Source organism: Vigna umbellata, chromosome 10, assembly GCF_029865625.1.
Source record: "Vigna umbellata cultivar VRB3 chromosome 10, Vumbellata_1.0, whole genome shotgun sequence".
NCBI lineage: Eukaryota > Viridiplantae > Streptophyta > Magnoliopsida > Fabales > Fabaceae > Vigna > Vigna umbellata.
In genome coordinates this window covers 21,420,249-21,434,580 of record NC_142174.1, presented here as the reverse complement: position 1 = coordinate 21,434,580, position 14,332 = coordinate 21,420,249, and the positions used below count along the sequence as shown (strand labels likewise).

Sequence of the window (14,332 nt, the reverse complement as noted above, 5' to 3'; positions counted from 1 at the left end):
AGCAATTCATTAAAATGAGTGTCTCTTATTGTAAGAATGTAGAGGCTGCATTTAACAGCATGAAGATGCACATTGGGCAAATGTTCAACAAGATGGAGGGTTGTGAAAAGGATGCAAAGAGTAATTTGAGTGAAGAGTGTAAAACCATTGTTACTAGAAGTGGTAAAGTGTTAGAGGAAAGAAAAATAGAGAGAAAAGAGAGAGAAAATGAGAGTGGGAAAGAAATACTTGAGTGGAAAGATAAGATTGAGAGAGAAAAAAAGAGATAAGATTGAGAGAGAAAAAAAGAGAGAAGAGGAAGATGAGAGAAAAAAAGAAAAAGAAAGGGAGAGAGGAGAGAGAGAAAAAGAAAAAATAGTTGAAAAACCCCTTCCTTATCCAAAGACTTATTCAAGGAAGGAGAAGGAAAAACAGTTGGAGAGGTTCATGGAGTTGTTTAAAAAACTGGAGATTACCATTCCTTTCTTTGAAGCTTTGCAACAGATGTCATCCTATGCAAAATTTTTTAAGGAACTCCTTACAAAGAAAAGAAAATACATTGAAAAGGAGACCATTGAAGTGCAAGGTAATTGTAGTGCAATCATACAACAAGTACCTCCCAAGTTTAAAGATTCAGGGAGCTTCACTATTCCATGCATCATAGGAGAGTTGGAAGTTGGAAGGGCGTTGATTGATTTGGGAGCTAGCATTAATTTAATGTCGCTTTCTATGTTCAAAAGAATTGAGGGGTTGGAACTCAAACCCACACGAATGGCACTCCAATTGGCGGACAGGTCTCTTAAATATCCTTATGGGGTAGTTGAAGATGTGCTGTTAAAGGTTGACAAATTTGTATTTCCAGTGGATTTTGTTATAATGGAGATGGAGGAGAATGGAGATGTGCCTCTCATTCTTGGGAGACCATTTATGAAGACTGCCAGAGTTCTAATTGATGTGGAGAATGGTAAGATTAAAGTAAGAGTTCAAGATGAAGAAGTGAATTTTGATGTATTCAAAGCCATGACACATCCTAAAGATGACAAAGCATGTTTTCAACTTGATATACTTGATGAAGTTTGTATGGTGCAAGAAAGGATGGTACGTTATTCTTCTCCACTAGAGAAAACTCTTATTAATGCTTGTGAAGACTTAAATGAAGAAGAAGAGAAACTAATTAATGAATGTATGACGAATTTGGAAACATTGAAGGAGATTCCAGTGGAGGATGTTCAGTTTGAGACAATTGATATCAAAGAAGAAGTCAAAGCAAAGAAGTTAGAATTAAAAATGTTACCATCACATTTGAAGTACGTTTTTCTAGAAGAAGATGGAACAAAGCCAATCATCATCTCTAATTTTTTGCTTCCTGAAGAAGAAGAAAAGTTGGTAGAAATATTAAAAGCCAACAAAGAAGTTATTGGGTGGTCAGTTTCAGATCTTAAAAGTATAAGTCTGATGGACAAATTTGTAAGCACCAAAATATGATGTCACAAACTTGTTTCACAATCGGCAAGTATGACCGAATCGTTCAAGTAATAAAACTTGGTAAGACCAAGTATCGTTCTTCCCAAAGGACTCACGGCCTAGTTTAGTTATGTGGTTTCTTGATTAACTAAGACTTACAAACGAAATATTTGAGTTTAAAATGCAAGACAGAAAATAAACATGTATGCATGAATTTTGATCAATGGCAAAGACAAAAGATAAACACTTTCAATGGAATATATGAATGAATATGTTGTTGGGGGTCAATTTCATCTCATCCACTCTCATATATTTTAGGAATTCAACATTCAAATCATCATTGTTAATGCCACTCTCTAATGTACCATTCTAGATGGCTTCTCCCTAATCAAATAGTTCATACAATTCCTAGCATTCCTAATGATTAGTTCATGAGTGCAGGAGCTTAAGGCAACCAATATAATGTTGTCAGTAAAATATTGGGAGAAATTCCCCGGATCTAGATTTCCCCGTACGTGTCCGTATCGACAAAACCAATAATCATGCATTAGAATGAGTTAAACAATGCAAGCATTGAGCAAAGAGGAAAAACCCTAACTAATGATGAAAGAAAGCATATGTCTTAATTCAAAGATGTACTCAACAGATTCCATATATGAGAGCTTCAAGAGATTACATTGATTCCCCAACAAACATACAAGGTTTAGTTCACCATATTCATGGTGAACCTAGATGAATAACAATGAAAGTATGAAAGAATAAACCCAATAAAGTGGAAGAGGTAGCCTGAGCATCCAAGATCCTCCTTCAAAGGGGTGAAAAAGAGAGTGTTTGCCTCGTTTCTGCCAAAGATGTCTAACTAAAGGACGTGCAAGCCCTTATATACTAATCTAGAGTTACAAAAGATTACAAAAGCCCAAGCCCAAAAAGTGCCGCTCAGCGCCATTTACCGCTCAGCGGTGGTTACGCGTCTTCTTTCTTCCCCTCAGCGGCCATTTGCCCCTCAGCGGTTCCAACGCCACCTCTTGAGTGCCGCTCAGCGGTAGTTTGCCGCTGAGCGGTGCCTTCGACTTCTCTTTTTGCACTCTTTCTTGTCTTTTCTAATGTCCTCTCTCTCATTCTTCACTTCTTTCACCAAATTCACCTCAAAACCTGCACAAAAACACTCAAATCAAGCATAAACCTATCCAGCTCTCTTATTTCTGAAAATATAAACAAAATGCATGATTTCAAGCTAGTTTATAAGTCTAAAGGTTGCTTTTAGTATCACTTTTAAGCATGAAAATAACAGTTTTTCAACTGTTATCACAACCCCAAACTTAAAACTTTGCTTGTCCTCAAGCAAACAAAATGTAACTCCATCTCCAACCAATTCATATGATGGTTCACTCATTCAAAATCCTCTTTTCAAGATAAGTAATAACTTCACTCAAACTTATGACCAAGAGTTAATTCAAGATGTACACATGCTTTAGTGTTCACAAAGTCATTTAAGTTCCAACAAATGCTATTTTTCATGAATGATCAATCAATTAATCATGGATGTTCATGTGCTTATGGAATCTTTCCTCACTAGGTAAAGTGTTTCACTCAACACACAAGTGTATAAGAGGTAAAGTGTTTCACTCATTCACTCCACTATCACAATGTCACATGAATCAACTTTGCCTTTCATTTTACCACAATCAAAAACATTCACAAGCATGCATCATCACAAGGACTTTTCAATGGCTTATAATGTGGCTGGGCTAACAAGAAAATTGGTTTTTCTGGATCACAAAATCCTTGAGTTAAGAGAATCATAACAACACAATTATTCTTATTCATTCCCAACTTTCTTTTGCCTTTTTTTTTTTTTCATTTGCATTGAGCTTTGCTTCTTTTTCTTTTCTTTGCTTTTTCTTTGCATATTTTTACTTTTAGCTCTTAGCTCAATGCTTTTCCTTTTTCATGTTTCCCCAATAACCCCAAACTTGAACATTTAACAATACCACACAAGATCTTCTACTTAACTCAAGGTAAAGATTTTCAATCAAGGGTGTTCAGTGTATGTTTAAGGCTAAGGGTTCAAAGGATAGAACACAACGTGTTCTCTTTTAGTAGGCTAACTTTATGAATTTGGCCAATAAAATGGGTTTCAACAACACGGCCTTGATCATATGATGCAAAACAAGCAATTGATTCAATCATAGAAAACCTGGGCAAAATCATTCATGCTTTCAAAGTAATAGCATTCAACAATAATAACTCTGGAGCTCAAAACCTCACATATAAGCTCATTCACATTTGACATACACATCCTGCTTAATTTCACAATCACAATCATGATACCTTGCATTTGTTCACAAAGCTTGTGAATCACCTGTATAAGCATTTTAATGTGCACATCATCTCAACATCAATTAATCATAAGCATCATTCAGCATTACTTATCACACAATCACAGTTAATAGCAAACCATCACAAGAAACCAGGTGTTCAATAGAGTACATCAAACCCTAATCTAAAAACAAAAACAAATAAGTTCAGAAAACTTAAACCACAAAAGCATAATCATATGATAGCATTCATCAGTAAATGCTATCTCAGCTCCTCATCAGTCCGAGCTCTCTGTATCTTCCTCTTCCTCTTCATCATCATCTTCATCAAATGCATCCTCCTCCTCTGCTTCATCTTCCTCCATATCTCTGGCTGAAGCTTCAGCTGCTCCAGCTCCTCCATATACTGGTTCTTCTGGCCAAGCTACCACATTATGGAATTCATCCATAGTCCACCTGTGTGCTGGAGGGGTATCATACATCCCCACTATCATCTCAGCCGTGGCCACCTGCCCTCTGTGGATGGACTGCAACTGAGCACCTATAAGAGACATATACATGTCCCTCATCTGGAATGGTTCTGCCTCATGACTATCAGCAGAAGTCCTGCTCTGTGCTGGCCTTCTCTCTCTACGAGCCTGGCGTGGTGGAACTGGCTGGGCTGCCTCCTCACCTCCACAGTACTGTCTGTAATAGGCCTCATCTATAGCTTTTCTTGGCCTCTCAAATGGTGGAACAGAAGTATCCACCCCAGCTAGCTTGCAAAGGTGAGTGATCAAAGAAGGATGTCCCAGTGGTGCTTTGTTGTTTGAGGTGTTAGCACACACACTAATCTCATCAGCTATCACCTGCCCAATATTAACATTCAAGTTTCTGATAACACAGTAGATGAATAGTGCCCTGCTGAGAGTAATATCTGACACATGTGAACATGGCTGAATGTTGGCATGAGAAAACGCCATCCAATACTTTGCAAGAGGAGTCAAATCTGTCCTCCTAATGTTAACCACTGAGCCAGATCTATTCCTTTGGAAGTGTCCTCCAGGTATACACAATACTCTCTCCACATCCTCATAATCAGCACCTTCCTCCATGCTAAGAGCAAACTGGCATTGCTCACCAGCCCACACAGTATCCAGAAAGTTATTTATGGAGTCAGGATCATACCTGATAGCATGGCCTCTAACATAGCCCAAATAATTCTCAGCTGGATAATCACCAATCTTCTTTGCATTGGTGTAGAATTCTTTCACCACAGCTATGTTGGCAGGTGATGGATAAGTGGCTAGCTTCCCCCAATCATTCCCTAACACTTGCTCTCCAAATTGAGGAGCAAAGTTAGGTATCATTCCAACCTTTCTCTCCATTAGAAGTCTCCTGTCCTGAACCACCCTAAAGTGCTTCTCATGTTTCCTAGAGAGGAACCTGCCATTATGGGGCTGCTCTGGTTCCTTTTCCTTTCTCTTGGTTGCCATGGTTTTCAATCTCTTTCCTGAAGAGGATGCCATTCCTGCATTCAAACATAAATCCAAAACCACAGAACATGATGTTAATCATTAGTAAACTCAGAACACAACTCCTTTCGAAGCTAAACCACCGCTGAGGGCCAGAATTTCCCCTCAGCGCCACATTCCAACACGCAAAAATCAAAAAAAAACAAATCTGGCAGAGTGCCGCTCAGCGGTAATTTACCCCTCAGCGGTAACTCTGCAGATTTTTGAAAAATCAGTTTTAAAGCTTCCCTAACTCCACCCAAATGCAATTTTCAGTTTTCCAGTTCATAATCTTGCAGTTTAATCGGTTCAAACATTAAATATATCATCCAATCATGCATAGAAATCAAAACCCCTAAATATTCATGCTTTGACAATCACATTCAAATTCAAGAACCCTAGAATGAACAAAATGCATTTTACTTACTTGGGTGGAGATACTAGATGCAATGAGAATGCCTTCAAACTAGAATGCTCTCTTCCAACCCCAAACTTTGATGGCACACTAGTGAAAAAGTGAATAGAAGAGAGATTTTCTTAAGAGGGAAGAGTGAAAAGATGTGGAAAACCTAGGAGAAGGTGTGTGGAAGTGTTTGTGCAGAGAGAAGTTTGGAAATAAACCCTAAAACGCAGCTTGGGGTATAAAAATACCCTAATGGGCTCGGGTCCCGCTAAGGGGAACTTAAGCCCCTCTGCGATAGTACCGCTCAGCGGTAATTGCCGCTCAGCGGCACTTTCGTGAAGTGCTCCCCTCCTTCTTTTCTTGACCTACGTGCCTTCCCTACATGTCTCTCATAGGTTCCCTGCAATTCAATGTTAAAAATGCTTATGCAAACCCTAACTAAAACAAACAAACAGAAGTATTCAATCAACTGGGTTGCCTCCCAGGTAGCGCTTGTTTAACGTCACGAGCCTGACCCAAAATCCACCAACACCCATCAGTAGGTGTTTCAAACTTACCAGCACCCATCAGTAGGTGCAAAATCTTCTCACCAACACCCATCAGTAGGTGTTACAAACTTAGTATCCTTCAGTAGATACTTAATCACCTAGCATCCTTCAGTAGATGCTAGATCCAACAAAATAATGTCCAGAATAATGTTCACAAATTATAAATTACAAAACCAAATCAAAAGTTTGTAAATCCACTGGGTTGCCTCCCAGCAAGCGCTTCTTTAACGTCACTAGCTTGACCCAATAAAGCTCATGTTCCTTCTTCTTTTTCTTCTTCTTTCTACTGAACTTCTTTAGAAATTTGATCAAACCAGGAACCTGTTGCAGTGTCTCAATCATAGGAACTTTAATCTCCAATTTCTTGAAGATTTCCATAAAGCACTTGAATTTCTTTTCCTTCCTATGATTCTTCTTTAGATGAGGATGTGATTTTTCATGTGATTTCTTCTTCTTTCCTCTCATCTTCTTTTTCTTCCTTTTTCTCTCCCTAAATTTTCTCTTTTTCTCTTCTTTTATTTTTTTCTTCCTTTCTCTTTTTCTCCTCAACTTCTTTTTCTTCACACAAATTTTCTTTCTCTCTTTTCTCTCAACCAATTCTTTTTCTTTTTCTTCATCTTTATTTTTCTCACTCAACTCTTCTTTCTCTTTTCTCTCTATCTTTTCCGCATCTCCCTCTATTTTTTTCTCATCAAGAATCTTGTCACTTTCAGTGACATTGGTTTGCCCTTCCTCCTTAAGGTTAACTTCAGTATTAACCTCATCATCCAATCTCTGACTAATGTAACGAAAGTGCATCTCCATCCTTTTACATGATTCTTCAATGCTTTTCTGAGTAGAGTCGGAACTTTTCAAAAATCGTTGAAGGGTGTCCTCCAAACTTTCTGATAGAGAGGATTTTTGCTGCCATTGTTGTTGTGGTTGGTTCTCAAATTGTCCGGCAGCTTGCCAAAATTGGCTTTGATCCATGCTTGAGTGAGGTTCCCACCATTGGTTGAGATTACTTTGGTAGAATTGAGTGCCCATATAGTTAAACTCTTGACCAAATTGCATTCTGCAGACATTAGGCACAAAACTCTAGGAAATATTTGTTAGCACAAAAAGATATAGAAGAAGATATATATTCAGAAGATAAAAAGATTTAGAAGATAGAATCAAATAAAACCTAAAAAAAATAAAATCTAACCTAATCTAAAAGATAAAATAAAATAAAATCTAACCTAACCTAAAAGATAAAATAAAATCTAATCTAACCTAATTAAATAAAATAAAATAAAATAAAAACAAATCAAATAAAAACCGAAAAATAAAAAACAGAAAATAAAAACAGAAAACAGAAAAACAGAAAACAGAAAAAATAAAATAAAATCAAATAAAATACAAACTGAAAAATATAAACAGAAAAATAAAATAAAATAAAAATTCGAAATTTAAAATAAAATAAAAAAAATAAGTCAAAGGTAATCAATAATCACACAAATTAACCAGTTAAACCATGAATCCCCGGCAACGGCGCCAAAAACTTGATGGACAAATTTGTAAGCACCAAAATATGATGTCACAAACTTGTTTCACAATCGGCAAGTATGACCGAATCGTTCAAGTAATAAAACTTGGTAAGACCAAGTATCGTTCTTCCCAAAGGACTCACGGCCTAGTTTAGTTATGTGGTTTCTTGATTAACTAAGACTTACAAACGAAATATTTGAGTTTAAAATGCAAGACAGAAAATAAACATGTATGCATGAATTTTGATCAATGGCAAAGACAAAAGATAAACACTTTCAATGGAATATATGAATGAATATGTTGTTGGGGGTCAATTTCATCTCATCCACTCTCATATATTTTAGGAATTCAACATTCAAATCATCATTGTTAATGCCACTCTCTAATGTACCATTCTAGATGGCTTCTCCCTAATCAAATAGTTCATACAATTCCTAGCATTCCTAATGATTAGTTCATGAGTGCAGGAGCTTAAGGCAACCAATATAATGTTGTCAGTAAAATATTGGGAGAAATTCCCCGGATCTAGATTTCCCCGTACGTGTCCGTATCGACAAAACCAATAATCATGCATTAGAATGAGTTAAACAATGCAAGCATTGAGCAAAGAGGAAAAACCCTAACTAATGATGAAAGAAAGCATATGTCTTAATTCAAAGATGTACTCAACAGATTCCATATATGAGAGCTTCAAGAGATTACATTGATTCCCCAACAAACATACAAGGTTTAGTTCACCATATTCATGGTGAACCTAGATGAATAACAATGAAAGTATGAAAGAATAAACCCAATAAAGTGGAAGAGGTAGCCTGAGCATCCAAGATCCTCCTTCAAAGGGGTGAAAAAGAGAGTGTTTGCCTCGTTTCTGCCAAAGATGTCTAACTAAAGGACGTGCAAGCCCTTATATACTAATCTAGAGTTACAAAAGATTACAAAAGCCCAAGCCCAAAAAGTGCCGCTCAGCGCCATTTACCGCTCAGCGGTGGTTACGCGTCTTCTTTCTTCCCCTCAGCGGCCATTTGCCCCTCAGCGGTTCCAACGCCACCTCTTGAGTGCCGCTCAGCGGTAGTTTGCCGCTGAGCGGTGCCTTCGACTTCTCTTTTTGCACTCTTTCTTGTCTTTTCTAATGTCCTCTCTCTCATTCTTCACTTCTTTCACCAAATTCACCTCAAAACCTGCACAAAAACACTCAAATCAAGCATAAACCTGTCCAGCTCTCTTATTTCTGAAAATATAAACAAAATGCATGATTTCAAGCTAGTTTCTAAGTCTAAAGGTTGCTTTTAGTATCACTTTTAAGCATGAAAATAACAGTTTTTCAACTGTTATCAAAGTCCAACTTATTGCATGCACAGGATCTTTAAGGAAGATGACTATAGGCCGAATGCTCAACCACAAAGAAGGCTAAATCCTCTCATGAAGGAGGTGGTTAGAAAAGAAGTATTGAAGCTCTTGGAAGTTGGTATCATTTATCCAATCTCTGACAGTGAATGGGTAAGCCCAGTACAGGTAGTTCCAAAGAAAGGTAGGATGACAGTAATCTATAATGAGAAGAATGAGCTTATTCTTACTCGGACTGTTACTGGATGGCGAATGTGCATTGATTAGAGGAAGCTGAATAAAGCCACTTGGAAGGATCATTTTCCTCTTCCTTTCATGGACCAGATGCTGGAGAGATTAGCAGGTCAGGCTTTTTATTGTTTTCTGGATGGATACTCTGGATACAATCAAATTGTGGTAGATCCAAAAGATCAAGAGAAGATGGCATTCACTTGTCCTTTTGGTGCCTTTGCTTACAGAACGATGTCATTTGGGTTATGTAATGCTTTAGCCACATTTCAAAGGTGTATGCAAACAATTTTTTCAAATCTCATAGAGAAGTGCATTGAAGTCTTCATGGATGATTTTTCAGTCTTTGGAGATGTGTTCAAACAAATCTTGTGCTTAACTGGGAGAAATGTCATTTCATGGTAACAGAAGGAATTGTGTTGGGGCACAAGATATCTGCTAAGGGGATTGAAGATGATAAAGCCAAAGTAGAGGTCATTAAGAAACTCCCTCCACCAACAAATGTGAAGGGAATCAGAAGCTTCTTAGGCCATGCCAGATTCTATAGAAGATTTATTAAAGACTTCTCAAAAATTGCAAAACCATTGAGTAATCTACTGGTTAAAGATGTACCTTTTGTGATGAATGAAGAATGTTTGAAAGCCTTTGATATCTTGAAAAGTAAATTGGTGTTAGCTCCAGTGATTGTAGCTCTAGATTGGAATCATAATTTTGAACTAATGTGTGATGCTAGTGATTATGCAATAGGAGTCGTTCTTGGTCAGAGAAAAGAAAAGGTATTTCACACAATCTATTATGCTAGCAAAGTTTTAAATGATGTCCAGTTGAATTATGCTACTACTGAGAAGGAATTCATAGCCATAGTTTATGCTTTGGAGAAATTTAGACCTTATCTCATTGGGTCTAAGGTGATTATCTACACAGATCATGCAGCTATAAAATATTTGTTGACAAAGCCAGATTCTAAGCCACTTTTGATTAGATGGGTACTGCTCTTGCAAGAAGTTGATATGAAAATCAGTGATAAAAAGGGGAGTGAGAATCTTATTGCTGATCATTTATCTCGGTTGGTTAACATTGAGGTTACTAGCAAGGAAGCATAAATCTGGGAGTCTTTTTCAGATGAAACACTCATGTACATTCAAAAGATGTCGTGGTTTGCTGATATGGCCAATTTTAAAGTTGCAGGAGTACTTCCAGAAGATCTTAATTGGCAATAAAGAAAGAAATTTTTGCATGATGTCAAGCAGTTTGAGGCGGTGTGTGACAAATGAAGAAGCAGAAGGAATTCTCTGGAACTGTCATGACTCACCATATGGAGGACATTTCAATGGAGAAAGAACAACAACAAAAGTTCTTCAGTCAGGTTTTTATTTGCATACTCTATTTAAAGATGCTCATAATCATGCCAGGAATTGTGACAGGTGTCAAAGAACTAGGACTATTTCAAGACGTCATGAGATGCCATTACAGGGCATTTTAGAGGTTGAAGTCTTTGATTGCTGGGGCATTGATTTTGTAGGACCATTTCCACCATCTTTCAACAATGAATACATTTTGGTGGTAGTGGACTATGTGAGCAAATGGGTAGAAGCATTGGCGTGTCCCAAAAATGATGCCAACACTGTGATTAAATTTCTAAAGAGGCAGATATTCTCATGCTTTGGAACTTTTAGAGTACTTATTAATGATGGAGGATCTCATTTTTGTAATTATCAGCTAGCAAAGGTACTCAAACATTATGGTGTGAGACATAAGGTAGCTGCACCTTATCATCCACAGACTAATGGGCAAGCTGAGGTGTCTAACAGAGAGATCAAGCGGATCTTAGAGAAAACAGTTGTTGCACCAAGAAAGGACTGGTCACAGAAACTTGATGATGCTCTTTGGGCATACAGGACTGCAATGAAGACATCTATGGGTTTATCGCCTTATCAGCTAGTCTATGGGAAAGCATGTCATTTGCCAGTGGAGATGGAGCACAAAGCTTTATGGGCGCTTAAATTTTTGAATTTTGATCTTTCTAGAACTCAAAATAAGCGCAAAAGGCAGATGTTGGAACTTGAAGAGATGCGGTTGCATGCATATGATTCATCCAGAAGCTATAAAGAAAAGGTAAAATTCTATCATGACAAGAAGTTGATAAAAAAGTCTTTACTCCAGGGCAGCATGTGCTATTGTTCAATTCAAGATTGAAGCTTTTTCCTGGAAAGTTGAAGTCAAAATGGTCAGGACCATTCATAGTGAAAAGTGTGTGTCCACATGGAGCAATTGAATTGGTTGATCCAGCTGCTAATGATCAACATAGAAGTTGGATGGTGAATGGTCAACGTCTCAAGCATTATCTGGGAGGAGAAGTAGAGCAGTTGTCTACAGTGATGAAGTTGGTTGATCCTTGAACTTTATTTGGTCAAGCTAGTGACGTTAAAAGAGCGCTTGCTGGGAGGCAACCTAGTGATTTAAGAACGTTTATTTTGGTTTGTTGATGTAATTATGAACTTTTGGTATTTTTGTTTTAGTTATAAACTTGTTACAGGGTTTGCATCTACTGAAGGATGTTAGGTGGAAAAATATCTATTGAAGGATACTATGTTCAGTTGCACTTACTGATGGGTGTTGGAGGATTTTGGGTCAGGCTTGGGACGTTAAACAAGCGCTTACTAGGAGGCACCCCAGTGTTTTAAACTCATTTAATTTATTTGCTTATGTTAGTAGAATATGGTTTGATGTACTCAATTTGAAACTATGTATGTTATGATGGTTTGCTTGTGACTTATGCATGATGAGTATTACTTGATGATGCTTTGATATTGATTAATGTTGAGATTGTGCATTATATGCTGAGATACAGGTGATGGTTCACAAGCTTTGTGAACAAATGCATGATGTTGTGATTATGATTATGATGCTAAGCAGGATGTGTATGTGGAATGGTTAAATGAGCCTATATGTGAGGTTTTTGAGATCAAGAGTTGTTGATTGAATGCTATTACTTTAAAGCATGAATGACTTTGCCCAGGTTTTGTATGATTGAATCATTTGCTTGTATGTGTCATATAATCAAGGCATTTGTTGGTAACTCTTTTTAGCCAATATGCATGATTTTAGCCCACTAAAAGAGAACACTATGTGTTCTATCCTTTGAACCTTTAGCTTTGAACATGATTTGAAAACCCTTTTTGAAAAGCTTTACCTTGATTTGAGTTGAGAATATTTTGTGGTATTGATAAATGTTCAAGTTTGGGGTTGTTGGGAAGTCTAGAAAGGGAAAATAACAAGCATTGAGCCAAGAGCTAAGCACGTGAAAATCAAAAGAAAAAGAAAAGAAAAGAAAGAAAAAGAGAAAGGCTCAATGCAAAAGAAAGTTGGGAAGAAGGAAGAATGGTTTAGATGATTCACTTAACTCAAGGATTTTGTGATCTAGAAAAACCAATTTTCTTGTTAGCCCAGCCACATTATAAGCCATAGAAAAGTCCTTGTGATGATACTTACTTGTGAATGTTTTTTATTGTGGTTAAATGAAAGGCAAAATTAATTCATGCAACATTGTGATAGTAGAGTGGATGAGTGACCTCTTATACACTTGTGTGTTTGAGTGAAACACTTTATCTAGTAAGGAAAGATTCCATGAACACATAAGAACATCTATGCTTAGTTGATTGATCATTCATGAAAATAGCATTTGTTGGATATTATGTGATTGCATGAACACTAAAGCATATGCACATCTTGATTGAAGTTTTTGTTATGAGCTAATTTGAGTATTTACTTGTCTTGAAAGAGGGAGTTCTGAATGTGGTGAACCATTGTGTGAATTGGTGGAAGATTGAGTTACATCTTGTTTGTTTGAGGACACGCAAAGTTCTAAGTTTGGGGTTTTGATAACAGTTGAAAAACTGTTATTTTTATACTTAAAATTGCAGCTGAGCGTCAAATAGAAGAACGCACACTTACCGTTGAGCGGTATTTACCGATGAGCGCCATTTTTATGGGCCTTGGGCCACTTTTCTGTAATTTTTAGAATAATATATAAGGTTTTAGTCGAACTAGGTCAGTCATCTTTGGCTGGAACGAAGCAGAATACACTTTCTTCACCCCTTGGAGAAGGATTTTGGATGCTTAAGCTCCACTCTTCAAATTCTAGGGTTATATCTTTCATTCTTTCATTGTTTTTCATCTAGTTTCACCATGATTATGGTGAACTAAACCTTCATTGTTGTTGGGAAACCATTATAATGCTTTGAAACTCTCATGTATTGAATTTGTTCTTTAATTTATATGCTTTCTTTCATAAATTGTTAGGGTTTTTCTTCTATACTCTATGCATGTTTTGTTTAACTCATTCAATTGCATAATCATTGATATTATTTGTATGGACACATATAGATATATCTAGACATGAAGAAATTCTCCCAATAGTAGTATTGTCTAGACATAGGGATATGATGGTTTGTTGCCTTTAAGCTTTTGTGCGAATGTAATGCATGAATAATTGCTAGGGAGACAAGACATTGTAAACTAGTGATTAGGAGTAGGCTTTCTTCACCAAGACATTGGGTTTAATGTAATTTAGAAAGTGACATTAACATTAATGAAGAAAGATGAATTCTTGAATACATCAGAGTGGATAAGATGAATTGGTAAACCCCAACAACATAATCATTCATATTATCCATTGATCAAAACCTTGCATTCATGTTTATTTTTCATAGTTCAACAACAATATTTTCAGTTACAAGTCTAAGATAATCAACAAATCACATAACTGTTTAGGTCGTGAGTCCTTTGGGAAACGATACTTGATCTTACCATTTTTATTACTTGATACGATTCGGTTGCACTTGCCGAGGGTTAACAGTAACACTTTGTAAGTTGGTTGAACCTAATTAGTAAACGTTATTCTTGAGAGGTCCTTTACATAGCCAACTCAACATGTCCAAGTTTGAATATAGAAATGATCTTAAACGCAGTGACGCGTATTGTCAGAGAGAGAAAGAGCATACTAAACATTAACTAAACTACATTGTTTATCAACAGATTAAAACA

General features: G+C 36.9%; 1 protein-coding gene across 1 annotated transcript; it reads left to right on the top strand.

Moving 5' to 3' along the window:
• Positions 1 to 9,684: 9,684 nt before the first annotated feature.
• On the top strand, positions 9,685 to 11,685 carry LOC124821952 (uncharacterized). The gene is made up of 4 exons (XM_088100025.1): positions 9,685 to 10,062; positions 10,475 to 11,014; positions 11,069 to 11,361; positions 11,478 to 11,685. The coding sequence occupies exons 1-4, from the start codon at positions 9,685 to 9,687 to the stop codon at positions 11,683 to 11,685; spliced, it is 1,419 nt and encodes a 472-aa protein (XP_087956151.1).
• The last annotated feature ends 2,647 nt before the right edge of the window (positions 11,686 to 14,332 follow it).